The 19,395-nt window shown below is 41.6% G+C and overlaps 1 protein-coding gene across 2 annotated transcripts in view; it reads left to right on the plus strand.

Annotated features, from left to right (window-relative positions):
- The window catches only part of SUMF2 (sulfatase modifying factor 2), a 257,671-nt gene that overhangs the window by 117,446 nt on the left and 120,830 nt on the right, over positions 1-19,395 (plus strand). For both annotated transcript variants that reach the window (XM_085649834.1, XM_085649835.1), the window contains one exon: positions 9,160-9,310. In XM_085649834.1, the coding sequence (XP_085505960.1) occupies positions 9,160-9,310 (151 nt within the window). The remainder of the gene's footprint in view (positions 1-9,159; positions 9,311-19,395) is intronic.

Consider the following 19,395-nt stretch of genomic DNA (forward strand, 5'->3'; position numbering starts at 1 on the left):
CAAAGTATCCTCTCCTTCATAAGAAATGTAATTGCAGATCTTGTTATATATATATAATAAAACATTTTTTTTTTTAAACGGTAAGAAGGATTAATACCATCACTCACACTATCTAACATACTAAATGGATGTCATGTGGGCTGATTGACATAACCTTTAAATGAATAGTCAGAGGGCCAAATTTATGAGTGTAAATTACTATTGCCAAAAAGAAACCATAGTAAGTAATTATTTTTAATGCGTAATAAAAAAATATTTTTTACTTTCAGCAAACTCCAGAAAAATTATTTTAATTTGATATTTAAATTAAAAAATTCATTCAAATGTAAGTTTATTGTGCTATAGCATTTTTTTCTTTTGTTCTACATGTAAAATAAATATATAAAATTAATTTACAATAATATTGACCATAAACATGTTTTTGCTAGTTTATCATAAAATATAACATCTTTATATATATATATTTTTTTTAATTTTCTCAATACTTTACCTTAGTGCGAACTCCACCCTGACTGTGGAATCTCCCTATGGTAAAGCATACAGAAAAGTAAAAATGTTTACGTAACTGTAAAAAAAAAAAAAAAAAAAAAAATGTATTCTTTGTAAATGTAGAACCGTATTAAAAATACTACAGCACTGTTGACTTAATTTTGAATCATTTTTTATTTCAATATATTAAATTAAATTAAAATAATTTTAAGAAGTTCAAATTAGAATATAAAGTCACACCTAAAGAAAAACACTTTTTAATTCTGCATTAATAATTAAAAGTTAAAATAATTAAATACATTTTAATATAAATTATCCTGGATCCTACTTCCCCTGACTATAGACCTATATCCAACATCCCACTCTCAAAGAAAGTTCTAGAGAAATGCATACAGCAGCAGCTGAGCCAACACATCACCAACTTCCACCTACTAGATGACTTCCAATCCGGTTTCAGACCTGGTCACAGCTCTGAAGCCACCATCCTACACATCGTGGATGATGCCTTACAAGCCCTTGACCAAGGCAAAACATGTCTCCTAATCCTCCTGGACCTATCCTCGGCTTTCGATACTTTTAACCACGAAACACTCCTCGAACGCCTCAAACTCAGGATGCGACTGGACGGCACCATTCTAGAATGGTTCAGGTCCTTCCTCCAGAATCGTTCACAGAGAATCCTAATCAACGTCACCTTATCCGCACCCACTCTGATCACAGTTGGAGTTCCCCAAGGATCAACCCTGTCCCCAACCCTCTTCAACATTTACCTTGAACCGCTCACAGAGGTGCTTCGTACCGCCAATATCGCCTACCACATGTATGCCGACAACACACAGATTTAAATTAAAATCTCTTCTCCCGAGGAAATTTTCTCCCTGAATGAGGCCTTGAAGCTGACTGTACACTGGCTCACCTCTAACCAGCTCAAACTCAACGCTAAAAAAACTGAATTTCTCCTCATCTCACCAAACAAAAACAACCCAGACATTCAAGAATGGCTCAAGGCTATCACAGCGTTAAACTGCACCCCTATCATTGTAGCCTCTGCCAAATCACTTGGAATAACCCTTGACAGCAGCTTGAATATGAGTGGCCAGATCAATTCGATGGCAAAAACCGCCAGATTTCACCTGAGCTACCTAAGAAACTTGAAACCCTTCCTCGACACTCCCGACCTAAAAATGGCAATCCAGGCGCTAGTCATCTCCAGATTAGAATATGGATGCTCCACCCTCACAGGTCTACCCAAGAGCTCGTTAGCCCCACTGAAAGCTTGCCTCAACGCCGCCACCAGACTCTTAACTGGATCAAAGAAATTCGACCACATCTCTCCCCACTTGAAAGCTCTAAAATGGCTTCCTCTCGAGGCCAGGATCCAACTTAAGCTGGCTTGCATCAACCACAAGGCTCTATACTGCAATTCCCCAGCATATCTGGCCCAGAAACTCGTGATATCTGGAGGAGCCAGAAATTCCCGATCTTCCAGAGACCTTTTGCTCCAACCGGCACGGCTGCGAAAAAAAAAAAAAGTACAATCTGTCTTTCTCCGGGGCTGCTCCCAGAATCTGTAACTCTTTCCCGCCCGCCATCAGAAAACTTCCCTCTCTGGCTCGCTTAAAAAAGAGGCCAAAACTTTCCTCATGGGCAAATTCCTCCCCTAACGCTGCATTACTTGCACCTCAGTGTCCCGGTTCCACCCACTATCTCAGCAGTATCCATGGTCTTCTTGGATGATACTCACCCCCACTGAGACTCTTGTTTTAAATGTTTCCTCCTGTCTTTTGTCCCTCAGGTATCCTGGGATTGAAATTGCCTGCCTCTTTGTACAATGTATCTCCCTGGTTTTATCCTAACTGTATCCTCCCCCCACAAAGTCCCTTGTTTACCTCCTATCTATCCTGTAAAGTGCTCTGATACCCTCACGGGTCTGGTTCCCGGTCTATAAAACTCCAAATAAATAAATAAAAATAAAATAAATTAATGACATTCATTTCTAAATTTCAAATTAAATTTTATAATTTATTTTTACGTTTTGTAACATCAAATTATAATTATATGGTGTTTTATTTTAAGTTCCTACCTCCACTATTTTCTATTATTATTATTATGATTATTATTAAATTGAATTTGTAGGGTGCACAGCTACCCCAAGGGGTTTCCCGGCACCGCTCTGATAAGAAAGAACAGATAATGAACGAAAGAAAGGAATTGGCGATTGAAGAACCGAGTCTTCAAACTTTTGCGGAATACACCATACACTGTTTCCTCGCATAGTGGACAGGTAGAGAATTCCACAAGGTTGGTCCTAAATAGGAAAAGGACGACCACGCATGCCAGAGAGTTTGATTTTTGGGGCAATAAACCTGGTCTGCTGGGCAGAGCGCAGAAGGTGCGAGGGTTGATAGCGCTGAACTAGATCCTGCAGATATGTCGGGGTCACTCCAGTTTTAATTTTAAACATATAGCACAGGGCTTTGCATTTGACTCTGTTCTCCACTGTCAGCCAGTGTAGGTCGCGAAGGAAGCCTGATACCCAGGAAGACTTAGGCACATGACACAGCAGTCTTGCAGCCACATTCTGCACCACTTGAAGTCTTTGGATCATTGCTTTATTTGAGGCCAGATAAAGAACATTGCCGTAGTCTAGCCTAGAGGTAACTAGGACGTGGACTACTGTTCTCTGAGCAGGTAGGGGAATCATCCATAACATTTTCTTTAACCATTTTAAAACAGTAAAACAGGTAGAGGACACCTTGATGACTTGTTGTTTCATCGATAGATGTTCGTCCACAATGAAGCCCAAATTGCAAACATGATGTCCCGGCAAGGGTCAGGCACCAATTTCGGAGGGCCAGTGTTGAGGTCCCCAAAGGTCACGTTTTTTCCTTAAGATCATGACTTCAGTCTTGTCCCCACTTAATTTGAGCAGGTTGTTTTGCAACCAGGACGCAACTTTACCCAGACCTGACTCAAGAACAGAGGATTCCAACCCCCTAGTCCAGGAAAGTGAAAAGATGATCTTGGTGTCATCAGCATAGGAAAAAAGGGACAGACCAGCCTCTTCAGCAACAACCGCCAAAGGACGGACGTGCACATTAAATAGCAGTGGGCTAGCACAGAACCCTGTGGAACTCCATTAGGGGACGGATTAGAGTTGGAGTTAGCCGAGACATAGACGACCGGAAAAGCTTGGTCCGTTAAAAAAGAACTGAGCCACTGCAAGGCTGTACCCTCCAGGCCCAAGGACTGCAAGGCTCTCGGTAAGACAGAATGAGACACCGTGTCAAACGTGGCGTTGAGGTCCAGCAGGAAGAGTGCCGCCATTTCACCCTCATCTAACCGGTGCCTTAACATTTCAGTGACATCTAGGAGAGTTGATTAAGTGGAGAAACCGTCTCTAAACCCTGACTGCAAGGGATGAAGAAAATTCTGAGACTCAACAAAGGGGGTCAACTGACCATTAACATGCTTTCCACAATTTTTGAAAAATCTGGAAGCAGCGAGATGGGACAAAAGTTTGACGGCATAGCAGGGTCAGCACCGGCTTTCTTTAGAAGAGGGAGCACCATAGCATGTTTTCATTCCAGCGGAACTGAACCCTTCTGTAAGGAGGCATTTAAAAGTTCCATAATTATCAAAAGTATAGAGGTGTCAAGCTGTTTAAGCACATGGAGTAAGTCACGGGGGAACCAGATTTAATGTTTTCCAAGAGATGTATGAAGGAGCTAGGTTCCAAGAGGGCCAAGTTTCCAATTTGCAGGAGGATAAAGAAGTATTGTTGGGCCCTGTCAACACAGGATCCTGAGTAGCATTAGTAGTAGTCCTGGTCTTAGATGGAGTATTTTCAGAGTTTTTACTTAGGAGCTCATAGGGTATCTTTTCAACTTTTATCCGTGAAGTAGAGAGTGAGTTGATTATTGTTGCATTACCAGTGGTTGACCATGTGTGGTGCAGGACTTCATCTCTGAGCTGGAGTAATTTACTACTGTTTTCGGTCCCTTTTTGGCTGTAATAACTTTAGAAGTGTATTTTGTGCATAACAATAGGCTTACTCTTTTGTGGATGTGTGAGTGCATATCCTGCCCTAAAACCCTCCTTAACCCTCTCTAAACCCCAGACATTTAGTGATAAGCGTGCTCCTTTTCCAGGCTACTCCCCCTGGTTCTTTCCACATTTATTACCTAGTAGTAAACTTTACTTGTAAGAGGCTCTCCCCATAGAAAAGATAGGAGTGGTGAGATTTACATCCGTAGGTTTGTTAATACCATTTTGTAGTAGTATTTTAGTAGGACTGTTGTAGTACTACTAAAAGCACTACAAAATGCAGTTTGTGAATGGGGCCCTTGGTGTAGCACCATAACATTCCCCCTTGGGGCAGTGGGTGATGAAGTGAGTTTGTGCCACATGTGGGGTGAATCGTTTTTTGTTTGTGCTTCTGCATCATTCAGTAGCTTTCCTATGTTTTCCATTGTATCGGGTTGGCTCGTAGTGGCCTGGAGGGGAATTCCGCCATCTTCTCTGTGCAGACTCTGATCGTCCAGGTGCAACTGCTCTCCCCACTTTTGGTGGGTCTCGGTGTGAAACTTCAGATATTGATTCTGCTCCCACGTGTTTTACCATCATCGAATAATTGGAGAATCCGTTGCTGTGCGTGGGAATACCTGGTTATGCCATTCATTTGTATCATTTGTTGTGAATTGAATGAGGGCACCGTGCCATCAAGGACTGAATGCCACAATATTATTTAACACTCATTCCATCAAAAACTGAATTGCTTCTTGTGACATCTCCAACTTTTCACCTTCTAGTACAACAATGCGAACTTCATTGTCTTCACTCTCAACATTTTCTTAATTGCAATAAAATTGAGATTTACTGTAGACACATACCTAATTGAAAGACACATGCAAGTGCAAGTGTGTCTCACTCTACATGTTTTGACTTACTTTGCTGAAAATAAAAGAGTACATGTATCAGATTTCCCTCCCTCCGTCTAGGGTATTCATGCCATTATGTATCCATTCAGTCCTCCTTCCTGAAGGCGATGTTGCATTTGATTTCTTTCTGGATGACGAGAAACGCAACTCTATCCATTATTACTGCATTACATATAAGGTCGTTTTTAGGGTCAGACAACTTCTCTGGCAGCTGCATTGCAGATTGCTGCTAGTTTTAGGATTGCCATGAAATGCATATTCTGCATTTCAACTTTCCACAATTTAACTAGTCTAAAATGAGTGGCAAGACATTTTTTCTAGCTACTCTTCAGAGTTGTAACTTGGGTCTTCCAGAGATTTAATTTTTGTCCACTTGCAAATTACCAAACAGCTATTTATGCAAAAGGCATTCCGTATAATTGCTTTCTTCAATGACATAGGTGGCTAATCTCGGCCCCTTTCGTGTGTTTTTAATTTTCAGGGTACTTTTTAATGTGCGCCACTCACTATTTTGCTCCAACTTTGAATATTTTGTTTGAGAATTTGTTTTTAAAACCTAAAAGATCCATCTGTGTGGTTCAATATTTCTTTTCCATATCAATTTTTCTTTTTAAAATGTAATTTTCCTAAACTTTTATGATAAACATTAAGAGTAGTGACTGATAGTATAAATGCATGAACCATCGCTACATGTGCATAAACATCAACTTAATATCACATTGTTAATGTTATTGTGTTAATGAGTTCTATATACACTTAAAAATTTCTAAATATGTAAACTATTAATCCACTAAACAATACGATTTAGCGAGTTAAGCACTTGCTGCTTATAAGTATGCAACTGTGTGCATTCATGCATGTGTGTGTAATATGATAGTCATAGGCGTGACTAAGGAGACACATGTAGTTCAAGGGTATGAATCCAGGTAGGACCACCTTATCCTTTGATCTTTCGGTCGAACAGAAAATACAGAGCAGATTCTGTTCTGATGACATAGTTGTCAAGTTTGACCTTTTTAAATTGCAACAAACTCCATTTGTGGTGTCATTTTAGACCTTGTTGTGTTCAGAACTGTGCTCAGGGCAGTATTATTTTTATTAAAAGCATATTGACAAGAGCCGCTTAACCGAGCACATGACGCCTCTGGTGCATAAAATATTTATAAGGTGATCGTATTAACCAGGAAGAGCTGGCATAGGTGATACTGAACTGTCAGCACATATGGATGCAATGAATGATACGAGTGCTTAGAAAGATCAACACAGGCTCTGACCAGAGGCTGCAGTGGGAAGCAACCCTAAATATTTTGGAGGTGCTTCATTTTCATCCTCTAATATGTTTTCTTCTAATATGGTACATGTAAAACACTAATACCTCTTTATTAGCTATTATATGCAAGTGCTCTGCTGCCCTAGAGCTAAGATTATGCAACATAACTACTTCTAATGATAAATAACAATAACGGGGATCCATAGTACCTATTCCCCCAGGTCAACAGGTCAGCATAATCAATGGTGGAGGTTTTGAGATGAAAAATCTTGAATCAGACCTAGGTGGTCATAATGATAGCGGCGAATTCGCCACTGGCAGCCTGCTTGTGGCGGATTCACTGCCATCGTGCGGCCATTCTCAGAAGTTCGTCTGCCACTGGTCTCACTCAGGCGATCGTTCCAATTGCATGTCGGGCCCACCCGCATCCACAAAATGGTGGCGGTGCCTAGCAGGCACCGTCCACCAGATTAGGATGCTGCATCCCCGCCAGCCTGTGTATGGCGGTTCAACCACCATTTGTAAACTGGCAGGGATGTACTTTGGGGGCCTGTTGCGGGCCCCCCTTTTTGCAGGGGCATATTAGTTGTGCACTTGGGGGGCACCCATGGTGCCCCCCAACATTTCCCTGCACCATGTGGGGACATTCACAACATGCATTTTTACCATGGCAGCGGGTGCTGCAGCCAGCAGCACCTGCCGCATTGGTGAACATGCTAAATGCGACTGCCACAGTGGCGGTCGCATTGTAATTGCACTTGCAGGACCTGTAGGCGGCCGGTCCCAATCCCCATGACGATGCCGGATGGACTTAAGTCCATCTGTCATCTTAATGACCCCATTATTGTCTGAATGATTTCTAGAATTTCTACGAGACAGTGAGTATAGGTTTGTTGCTGATGAAGAGCTGTATTAACACCATGAGCCAGTGTGCATGCTGTAGGAGGATGTAGAGAAATCTCTAAAGATGTTAAATAAAGTTCATGGTTAGAACTTTCTGCAGTAGAAGTATATTAGAAAACCTTTGTTGAGGCTGCTAGATTAGTCAAGTCAAATTTGCTTTATGTAGAGATACTTATAAACATGTTGGCTGAATCTTAATTGGGCAGGGATCCTGCTGATACTGAGAGAGAAATGGGTAGAAGTGGACATTATGAAGACAGAGGAGGACATGTTGCGATTGAAGTTTCCATCAAGGCTGTGGATGGAAGGCGAGATATAAGAAATCGCAAATCGTTAAGCTGACTTAAATCTTTGAATGTGTCTTTTGCTCTAAGGATTGAAACACACTATTGCTCTTTTGTTTTAGTTATAATGGAAAAATGGATTTGCTCCAAGGTTAGCAACTGGTTACTATAAAAGTGCAAATGAACTACAAAATAAAGCTATACACTCCCTCCAAGAAGTAAGATGATATACTTCTATAATATGGAAGAATGTAATTTCAACTAAAGGAGTGCAGGTGCTCATACAACAAGATGGGGGCGACGTGGGTGCAGTTTATTTCTGTTCATACACCTTGGCAAGAGTTCTGATTTCATTAGGAGCCCACAGTCACTTAAAGCTCAATACAGAAAAGAGATGTTTTCGTTTTGGGCGATTAAAAAAAAAAAAAAAAAAAAAAAAAAACGTGGTCCCAAAATGTAATGTTCTCTATGATCTCTTACTGTTTCGTTAATTGAGAAGGGTGTCCAGGGTCACACTTCCCTGTTCTTTGCATATCCACAGACAGGGCACCAACTGCCTTCATGCACTTAAGCCTAGACTACACCGAGGACAGCTATTTGAACAGTGAGCTCAACTCATGAATAGATTTCAGCATTGCCACATTATGTCTCCAAAGATCAACTGTGGAGAGCACATCTCACCTGGCTGGCAGGCAGAGAAAGCAAGCTGTCGAAATGTAAAATACTTTTTTTTTTAGGTTGTTTTGTTCAAGAAATTGTTTTCAATTAAATGTTTTCATTGAAATGTGTTTTCTTTGGAAACAGTGACATGAAATCACCATTACCATGTGTATTATCCTACTTCACTTTCTAATATTTTGTTCAGAAAAGTAGTTGGATAAAACTTAGTTGCTGCTTGGTATTTATTTTTAGTTCAGAAGGTGGATTTGGGCGGGCGAGAGATAGTGAATATTATCTCTGTTCTGCACCACGGCTTCCATGAGTCTACCTGTCAGGGCTGGAGATAACTGAAGAATTAGCTTTGTCAATCTGAAGTGTTGTGTGTGTGCCCATACTTTCTGCGCATGAGCCTATGGCATTCCTAAATTCTTTTTTTTGTCTCCCTTTTTAAGTTAATAGCACTCTATAGTGCATGCGGTGTCCTCCTGTTAACTATTGTTTTACAAAAAATAACAATAACCCATGGGAATATCTCTTTACTTTCTGGATAAATTGTTAATCCAGCTCATTTGAAGTGTGTTTACAAGACCACTATTGTTGTCTCCCCTTTTAGCCCACAGGCCCTGGATCCAGCATTAAAGAGAAGTTAGAATATCCTGTACTCCAGGTAAGCTGGAACGACGCACGGGCATACTGCGAATGGAAAGGGAAGAGACTGCCTAGCGAAGAAGAGTGGGAATTTGCAGCAAGAGGAGGTCTCAAGGGTACGTCCGTTTTTCACTTTTGAGACTATAGTCTGTAATCGTTTTATGTCGCTTGTTTTTTGTGATTTAAGTGATCATTAGCAGAATTACTGTGCTTTTCAAGGATGATGGTTGTTGGAGGAATTACATTGTAAATTATATAAATTGATGATTAGAACAACTGCTATGTATAGAAATGTATTCATTTTTATTTATATTGCATTTTTATAAAGCATAACTCAACTGGAGCGTTGTCAGCGTTCAACATTGAGATCTATACAGATAGGTCTACAGTCATCTGTAATGGATAACCGCTTACTTACAACCTTATCTAAGAACAAGGAGTAAAATATATGCTAAGAGAAGGTTAAGGCGAACAAAACAAACACAAGGAGATAATGGACGGAGTGCTGAAACGTTTCAAACACTCACCCCCAGTCACAGATCTGCTTTGAATCCATAATCATTCTTTAGCTCACTTTGCCACCCCAGTTCAGACACAGCTATATGCAAATCAGTCTTGACCCTGTGCCTCATGGGAACAGTCCAGCCCGAACTGCCAATCCATGTCTGGAATGGCATGGTGAGCAAAAAAACGATGGATTTGGGCCCAGATCTCTGTACTGGGGTGAATGTATGACATTGTTCTGCATTCTGTCCATCAATTGTTCTTTTTGCAAGAGAAGGTTAAGAGCAGCTTGGTGGTATAATGAATGCCATAAAGACGAAGAGTATCCTAGAGTCATAACAAGTAAACAGAGGTAAAGGTTGAAAGGGAAAATTGCTCTGGAGGAAGGAGAGATGCAAATAATTGAGTATAGGGACGAAATAATGTGTATAGTGGCAAGCGAATGAGAGAGGTATGTATGCCCAAGGGAAAGGAAAGCGCAGAATGTAAGAGTGGGATAGGACACAAGGTGGAAAGCTGGTTTAGAAGGGATAAATGGAAGAAAGGTAGAGTCAGTTAATAGAGAATTGCATTTATATAATGTCTTACTCCTGGCAAGGCACTGAATTGCATTTAAGGTTCATGGTCTATCTGCAGTTATATACCAGTCAGTATTTGTCATGTCTCTCCTAAAGGTTTGCTTCTATCAGGAAAGCAAATGTATATTTCAGGCAGTGTTTTAGTGTTGAATGTTTATATTTAATGAATAAAAACCTGTTCTCTTTAAAAGACGTCCAAGTATTTCACCTCCGACCCCTCCCACCACCCCCTCCAGAAAAAGTCCTTCACATGGGCATTTGGGGTGCTCTTACGGACAAAAGAAAGTACCAACAAAATTCAGGCCTGTCATTAATATTTTAAGCATGTGTTTTTTACCTTGACTATCCCACAGCCCTAAGTGCCTTTTAGACGCAACCGAGTTTTTGAGTGTCAATCTTCAAAGCTAGAGGGCTCCTTGACTGAATGTCACTCAGTTCCTGTGACACAGGCACAGTCTTAATCTGGTAATGCAGAAGGCCCCTTTTTCAATTCTGAATAAGTAGATTTCAAAATGGAGAGTACTTTGATATCCATATGGTTGTGCCACATGCAAAGTAAGGCAATTATACTTCACCCTGATATATATATATATATTTTCTTATTATGGATCATTTACCGGGTCAAACAGCCAACACAGGGAGTTGGAAAATGTATAGCCCCAAAGATAGTGGTCTTTGTTGTGTAGTTAAGCCAGATGTAGCCCTGGGAGGGTCACGGGGAGTCCCTGGCCTCTTCTCAAGCTTGACCAGGAGTACTTGGCATAGGCAGTGTGGCAAAGGTTGCATAGCACCTTTCGATTGGCTTCTAGAGGAAAAAAGTGGGCAGTCATAATAGTAGTAGTGCTCCCACCACAAGAAAGGGTACTCCGGCACACTATGAACGACAGGTGAGACCCAAGCCTCTGAGATGGTGTGCCAGTCAGTTTTTATCACATTGCACTTGGTACTGCACCACATGGCTTCTGTAATCCTGAAAGATGCAATGAATTGAAATGGGTGCCCCGGCCCATGCACCGGAATGGGTGTCCCTACCCCTATTCAATTTAATCATGGAGACAGCTTTTTGTTGCCCGAGTTCTAACTGTTGGGCCTCATTTACTCAAAAAAAAGACTTCCTTCATAAAATAGTATATACTAGTAGATGGTTTTCTCTTTATATTGCTCCGCTTAACCGCTCATCAACCAACCATTGATCTTTACAGACCTTGTTTTGCCCAAAGCTCAGATAATTAACAAAAGCAGCATAAACAATAATTCTGTGTTCTCTTATGTATACCGCATCATGTGATGTAAATAACCTTTCCCTTCTTTGCCAAAGTTGCCGAAAAGCATGTAGAACGATTAGCTGATGAAGTTTATTGAGGCCCAGGACCTATTACATCAGACCCATTCTGACTTCCTCCCGCATTTCAGCACGCAGAGTACACCACTGTTAGCATCCGAATCCCTGAAACAGATGGCAAATGGGGAAAAAACTGATGGATTGATTGTTGGGTCTAAGTGTAGCCTTCAACACTGTATCCCATGGTCTTTTGTTGGAACGGCTATGGAACTGCACTGTCTGGAGATGGCCCAGCTCTGGCTAGCCTCCTTTCTTCAGTACTGCACTTTTCAGGTAGTTCAACAACCATTCTTGTGAGAGGATGTCTCGCTGCAGCAGGTGGTGCCTCAGGTCTCTGCTCTAAGCCCCACGTTCAGTCTTTATATGCGTTCCCTTGCTAATGTCATCGAGCATCGCGACTTTAACATCGTATCATACTCCAATGGCACGCAACTTATTATCACCCACCCTCTCTCAGGTTGAGAGAGCCTCTGCAGCTCTGAACTCGGCTGAGTTCTTGTCTGGCCGATTTAGCTGAGTGGATGGACCAGAGTTGCCTCAAGCTAAATGCCAGAAAAACTGAGGTTTTCTTAGAAGGGAAACCACCATCTAGCTGGTCCTCTGCTTGGTGGCCGAATGTACTTGTGCCAGTGCTGACCCCCAAGCCAAAAGTGAAGAACCTCAGCATCTGGTTTGATGCTGATCTTTCATTTGACAGCCAGATCTGCGGCCTGGTGGGAAAGTGTTTCTGAATTCTGAAAATTCTGAGTAAAATTCTGGGCTTTCTCACTGAGACGGCCAGGAAATCAATAGTCCAGGCACTGGTTATGTCCAGGCTGGGCTACTGTAAGTTGTTAAACCTAGGAACTTCACAGGGTAGACTGGCAAACCTCTAGAGTGGTCACAATGCAGCATAATAACCTGAGGCAGTCATTAATTGGGTTAGCCCTTGCCAAATTACACAGCCTTCCTGCAAGTAAGACGGTGTTTAAAGCGATTAGTCTTTGCCACAAAGCATGATTAGGGAGGAGTTCACCACTCACAGACCTCATATCATGTACAGAAGAGGGAGGACTCTGAAGACTATCCTCAGTCCCACCGTCCCAACTGACAGAGACCGGAATTGCCTCACCCAACACTCACTAAGTTTCCATAAATGTGGATCATGTGGAGTATGTAGATGGGCGTCAGTGTTTGCTAGACCGGATGGACATGAATTTGTGATCAAACACCGCATCAACTGCACTTCAAAATATGTAGTTTACATTATTGAATGCAAGAAACTATAAGTGGGCAGCACCATTAGCATGTTGAAGGAGCGAATCCGCAAACACGCTAGGGCGCTGAAACAATGTAATGATAGATATCCCATGACAATTCATGCTATGGATTGCAAAGCACAGGGACCTCCTAAAACATTGTCGTTCTATGGGATAGAAATAATTCCGCCGAATTCGAGGGGTGGAAATAGGAAGCTGAAATTACGTCGCACGGAGGCAACCTGGATTATGCGTCTCAGAACAGTGGAATGTGGTTTGAACACGAACCACATGATGCAGTATTTTCTAGGGGACTAAGTTTCCAGATGTTACCACTCCACTGATAACATCTGTATTTTTCTCATCCCTATGTTTTAGATATGCCCAGAACATTGGAAGTGTGGTGACATTTTGGGTTTTTGGCCTGAACTCCTTACATTTGCATGGGGACATATGTTTTGTACTCTAACATATGGTTTCTAATGGTGTTTTACCATTGACACTCAACTCAGACGATGAACATATGTTGACTCAAGAATATACGTTGCGTATTTTCATTTTGTAGTGTAGTCTTATCTCTGTTACAAGTTAGATATAAGCAATAACTGTTCACCGAATATACATGTACGTTATCTTAAATTGTATGTGCTAGATAGGCCATGATTCCGGTAATCTATGTTCTTACTCCATCTATCTCTACTCTTTCACTCCTGCATGCTTACCCTGTCTGCTTCATGCCAACCACATGTATTTCGTTTCATACCATCACAATAGTTTCACTTTGGTACATGCACAAGCTAGACCCTCTATGCGCACTTATGTTCTTGAAATATTTCATATTTTACACTTGCTCATCTTCCGTTTCCACTCCCCTGTATTAATTGCGGATTAGATTGCAACCCTCCCGATTTGAACATCCACAAGATGTATCTGTCCTTACTTCACACATTTTCAGTTTTCAGAGTCTGATCTTCTATTCTGTTTCTCTGTGCCTAAATAGTGTTTCCACTGATACTTATTGTACAACTTAGCACCTTACATAAACTTTTATGATGTGTACAGTTTCTGATTTGAACCATTTACTACTCTCTCCACGTATATGTTAAAATATGAGGACACGTCCGCTTGACGGTATTCGGAGGATTGTTTGCGTAGCGGGCTACTTCCGTTGGACATTAAGGGATACTACCGCTTCCGAGTTAACGGTCTAGTGTGCAGAGATTCTCTGCCTCCAAAGAGACTTCCCCGCTGTCTGGGAACTGCTTCCGGGTTGACTGAGTAACCTCGGAATGGCATGGCCACCATACTTGCTGATCAAAGTAAGTGGATTATGAGACTGGGACGTGTGAGGTGGGCACCTCTGTGGCAGAGTTTCTTAATTTTGGGTTCATACATAGACTATTGTTAATTCTGTTTCAGATACCCGTACACGCCATCTGAAGTTTCATTTATTTCCCATTTGAACACCGCGTACAAGAATACTCACCTAATGAGGTGAGATTCTGGGCATGCCCTGTGGACTTTTTTGATATACATACGATGTATACTCAGTTCAGTTCAAAGACCTTTATTCGAATTTCATAAAATCCATAAAAGTACAACAATAAAAACAATTCATTTTCACAGTAAATCAGAATGCAATCCATAAAAGACAACAATAAGAACAGTTCATTTTCACAGTAAATCAAGATACAACTCTCATCAGACAATTTTCAGGGGTTTTCCATCATTTTACGTACACGTACAATCAATCTCAAAGTGCTAGTACGAAAAATTAATTCATCTGTGTCCAGGGAATATAACATTGAGCAGGACTCCCCCAAAGAAAGGGGTCTTAGTTTTCTAAAATAAGGAGTTAAAAACCAGTTAATATATTTTAGATAAAATTTACAAAAGAATAAGAAATGCAAGTCATTCTGTGTACTAATGCCATCGCACGGGCATGGGTTATATTGTGTTGTGTGATGATAACCCAGAGGGTAAGCCAACAAACATTTTACAGAACCTGCCCTTAGGTGAAATAGCAAGGATCTTTCCCAGTTGGACATGGGGAGGGTGAGGTAGGGTGGGAGTGGTTGCCTACACAGATCATTCCCCATGTATATAACAGTGGGTTTAAGTAATTCCCTGCCCATTCTTTCTGAATTAAAAAGTGCATATAGTGCTTGTTTGACCTCAACCTTATCTTTAGGCTCGATTCTGGATGTGTCAGAGAAAAGATCGCCTTTATCCACTGCACGCAATGTTTTTAAAACTTCCGCAAGCCAAGGTATTAATAAGCCGTGGTCACATTTGAGGCAGTCTTTTATGATATCTTGTGTTAGTGTTGCTGAGTTATTCCTCCAGATCCTAATCCAGAATAGAGCTGGTCTAGTTCTAATAAAGTCACAAACATAGGGGAGGTTTAATTCTTTGTGACAGATAAATTCAGAAGAGGAGATTGGGGTGCCCAGTATTTTCCTACAAAAACGGTTTTCTTCACGCTGAATTCCAGGACTTTTCCCCAATCCCCAGACCTCAGCCCCATATGTGGCTACAGGAATGCACTGTAATCTAAAAAAATTTAAAATGGCTCTAGTGGTGCCTATTTTCTTTGGGCGTGAAAGACTCAATATAAAATTGGTGGCTTTCGAGAACTTGCCCATGGCTTGGGCTGAATGCCCACTCCATGAGCCGTTCGCAGCGAAAAACAACCCTAAATATGGGAATGAGGTTACAGATTCTAATTTGTCTGACCTTATATATATATATATATATATATATATATATATATAGATATATATAGTATTGAGCTTCCGTTTCCCAGGCCCGCATGACATGATAAAAGATTTTTTTAAATTTACGCGCAGATCTAAAGCCTCCATATGTTGAACAAAAGTTTCAACAAGTAAACAAAGGGCATTTGGGGTGCGGCCCATTAGGACCGCATCGTCTGTGTATAATAAAACTGGCAGTAAATGCCCCTGAATAATTGGGACGTCTCTGGTCACTTGTTTCAAAGCTTTGGCAAGGCCATTAATGTAGATGATAAACAGCAGGGGTGCTAAAACGCACCCCTGTCTGACCCCCCTGCCTATTTTTATGGCTCCAGATACTTCACCACCTGTTCCAATCCTGACTTGTGCCTTAAGGTCAGTGTGAAGGTAAGCCAGGAAATTTACGAGGGCCTCATCTAGACCATAGTTAAGAAGCATGGCCCACAGTTTAGATCTATTAACTAGGTCAAAAGCGGATGAAAGGTCCATAAATGCAAGATAAATAGGGGACGATCGCGCAACGTTATACTTATCAATTATCAGCTTTAGGTTCAAACATTGCTCCACCGTACCCACCCCGCTCCTGAATCCCATCTGGCACGAGTCCAATAGATCTGTGTCTTCAGTCCACTCTATCCTCCTATCATAAATAACTCGGCCAAGAATTTTTAAGGTGTTATCCAGGAGCAAGATCGGACGGTAGTTAACTGGATCTGACCTGTCACCCTTTTTAAAAATTGGGACTATGGTCCTGGTAGCCCAGGTTTTAGGCATGGGCACTGTTGGCAGACTATTAAAAACATTGAGAAGAATTGGTGCCCATAGGTCCGGACTGTGCTTAATAACCTCTATGGGGAGTCCATCCGGACCTGGGGCCTTATTACCAAGGCTCTCTCTGATGGCTGCCACTACCTCGTGAAGGTCAATCTGTAGGCCACACAGCTGTCCAGGGGCAGAGATAATTGCTTCCTCGGAAGGGGCGGCATATATTTTGGAGAAAGGGGCCTCCCAGGTACTGCTGGTTATATTACAGCTAATTGTGGATAGATGTTTGCCCATGTCTTGCATTTTCCTGACGGCTAACCAGAAGAGGCCGCTGCTCTTCAGATTAGCACTTTCAACCAGCGATTCCCACTGTTCCGTCAGTAATGCAGCCTTTCTTTCAGCTATTTTTAATTTATAGTACTTCCTAGCTGCCTGTACCTCTGCTATACTCCTTGGGTTAGTAGTTAGTGCCTTTCGCAATTCCCTGTTTGCTGTTGAACAGGCGGAATCAAACCACCTTGGCTCGTTCCCTTCCTTTGGCAGTGGGATTAACAAAATATTTTTTATTACTGAACACAGTTGGCCAAAATCCATGATTATTCTGTGGCTATTCCCATCTAAAAATGAACAGGAATTAATTAATTCAAAATGTTCATTTTTCACACTTTCTAATATGGCCCCACTATCAATTCCCCTCCATTTTAGTCGCAGGCCATCACCAGAGGATGTGATGTCTCTTGCTCCATTTAAATTCACATATACAGGACTGGAGCCTAGATGCAAAATAATTGTGAGGGGATTATGGTCACCAAATGATGTCTCTATCACTTTGGATTCTATTACACGATCTACTAAGTAGGGGGACATAAAAATAAAATCAATAGTTGAACGACAGTCCCTCCCTCTGAACGTAGGGACGCAATCCATGCTAGAGGTTTGACCTGTTTCCATAGCATTACTGAGGATATGCTCACTGAATAGGTTTGCTAATTCAAGACCCCTTCGTTCAGCTTGATCTAAGTAATTATTATCCTCGGGCCAACATTTCTTTGTAAGTTTCGCGTTAAAATCCCCCCCCCAATTAAGATCTCTATCTCCTCCTCTGATTCTAAATTTGCTTCCAATTTTTGTAAAGTCTTAGAGAGTGCTATATAGTTCTTATTGGGTGTAGAATAAAAATCATTATTATAAAAATTAATTATGTAAATCCTGGACTTTCGTTTAAACTCAAGGACCTGAATAGTCCTCCCACTGCACGACCAAAAGTAGGCTTCCGTGTGGTCACACTAAAACAATGGTAGCCCTCTATGTGTAAGTTCCCAACAGCCCATGTCTCTTGAAACATAATTATATCTTTACCATCCAATAGCTGGGCCCATTGGGGGTCTGACAGTCTTGGTTCTAGACCGGCAACATTCCAGCTAAGGATTGACAAGTTAGAATGACTAGAAGGACCAGAGAACTTGTTCCCAACACTCAGCTTAGGTTGGGTTAGTAAGGTAATTGTAACCATGTGTGACTGGGGGTAAGACAATGGCGTCATGCGCTACCATTGTCTGGGTTGTATTTATTTGTTTAAGATGTAAATGTTCCCCAGTAACATTAGATACCTCTTCACATTCTCTTTTCCCCAGTCAATCCTGACATTCCAAGTTGGAAAAAGCGTGTTCAAACCGATTATAAGTTGGAATATTATACATATACCTCAACTCATTCTGAGACGTGTTACTGTTTTGATCGGTTCTCGCGTAGAGCCTCTCCCCGGGACGAACTGGGGGGGAATGAGAGAAGGTAAATGTGACATTGGGTATGCTGGGGGTGCGGTCCAATGGCCTAATGGGGGACCATTCCTAAGGTTAAGGTTTTGATCCTGGTGGGGCAATCCAAGGTTATTCCTAATATTGTGATTTGGGTCCAATTGATATGCTTGAGGATTGGTCCCAGGATTAAGATTAAAATCTATTAAGTGCCTATAAAAGTATCCGAGGGGGAGCAAAGTGGTATTAAATTCCCAAGGTGAGGGCAGTGGAGCTTTTGCAAGTGTAGTTTGCGCCCATTGTGGGGACCTAAAGTTTATAATTATGCAATCCCCCTCAAACTTTTTTCTCAGCGGGCCCACCCACCCTACTCTTTGGGTATGAATAATCTCCCCTGCTCCTTCCATTGGGAAATGACAATTTCCAGATAGCCAATGAAGAGTTCTATTTTTAAGAGTTGTGTGATTTTCCTCTTGGTCCTTCCTCAGTTTTGGCACATTAACTAAGACCAGCACATAAGCCCTGCACTCTGGGGGTAAGCTAATACGAGCCGGGATCTGTCTCATATTAGTTGCTGCAGTTGGAACTGACTTAGCTGTCGGGGGACCTCGGGCATCATTATTGGCTTGTCTAATTGATGCCCTATTGCTTCTAGCAGTGGTTTGGTCCACACCTTGGGCATGTATACTCATCTAGTCATATTAACTTGTAGATTTATAGCACCCCCCTTGTTTCCACTTAGGACTACGTCCACTACCTGGACGACTCTTAAGCAGATTTTGTTTTACTCACCAGCCAGGACGGAAGTAAACTGGCAGAGAGGTGCGAGTTTGGTCTCACCTTCTTATTTGTCAGCCCAGACCGCTATATCTGTGGTCTCCCAATTGACATAATTTCTCTTTTTTTTTTTTTTACCCTTGTCCAACTCAGCTCTTCTGATTTGCGTTTGCCAGAAGGTAGTGTACTCCCTTCTCCATCTTTTTAATGCATGACTCACCCAGGATATTGCCCGTAGATCTTATTCCAATATACGCTCATAGCTACTCAGGAAATTTTCTCACAACTACATTTTTGCATGATCTTGTAATTCCTGCATGTTCAGTTTGCACCAGTTCAGATCACATATTGACTTTCACGGAATATTCTCCCTGCCGTTCCTATGCATGTTCACTCGTATGCATGCATACAACCACCAGGCGTGAGTGACGCTTCCCTCACTCCTTCAATTTACGACATGTGGAGGCTATGTTTGGACCCCTAC

This window comes from Triturus cristatus, chromosome 3_2 (assembly GCF_964204655.1).
Source record: "Triturus cristatus chromosome 3_2, aTriCri1.1, whole genome shotgun sequence".
NCBI classification, from domain to species: domain Eukaryota; kingdom Metazoa; phylum Chordata; class Amphibia; order Caudata; family Salamandridae; genus Triturus; species Triturus cristatus.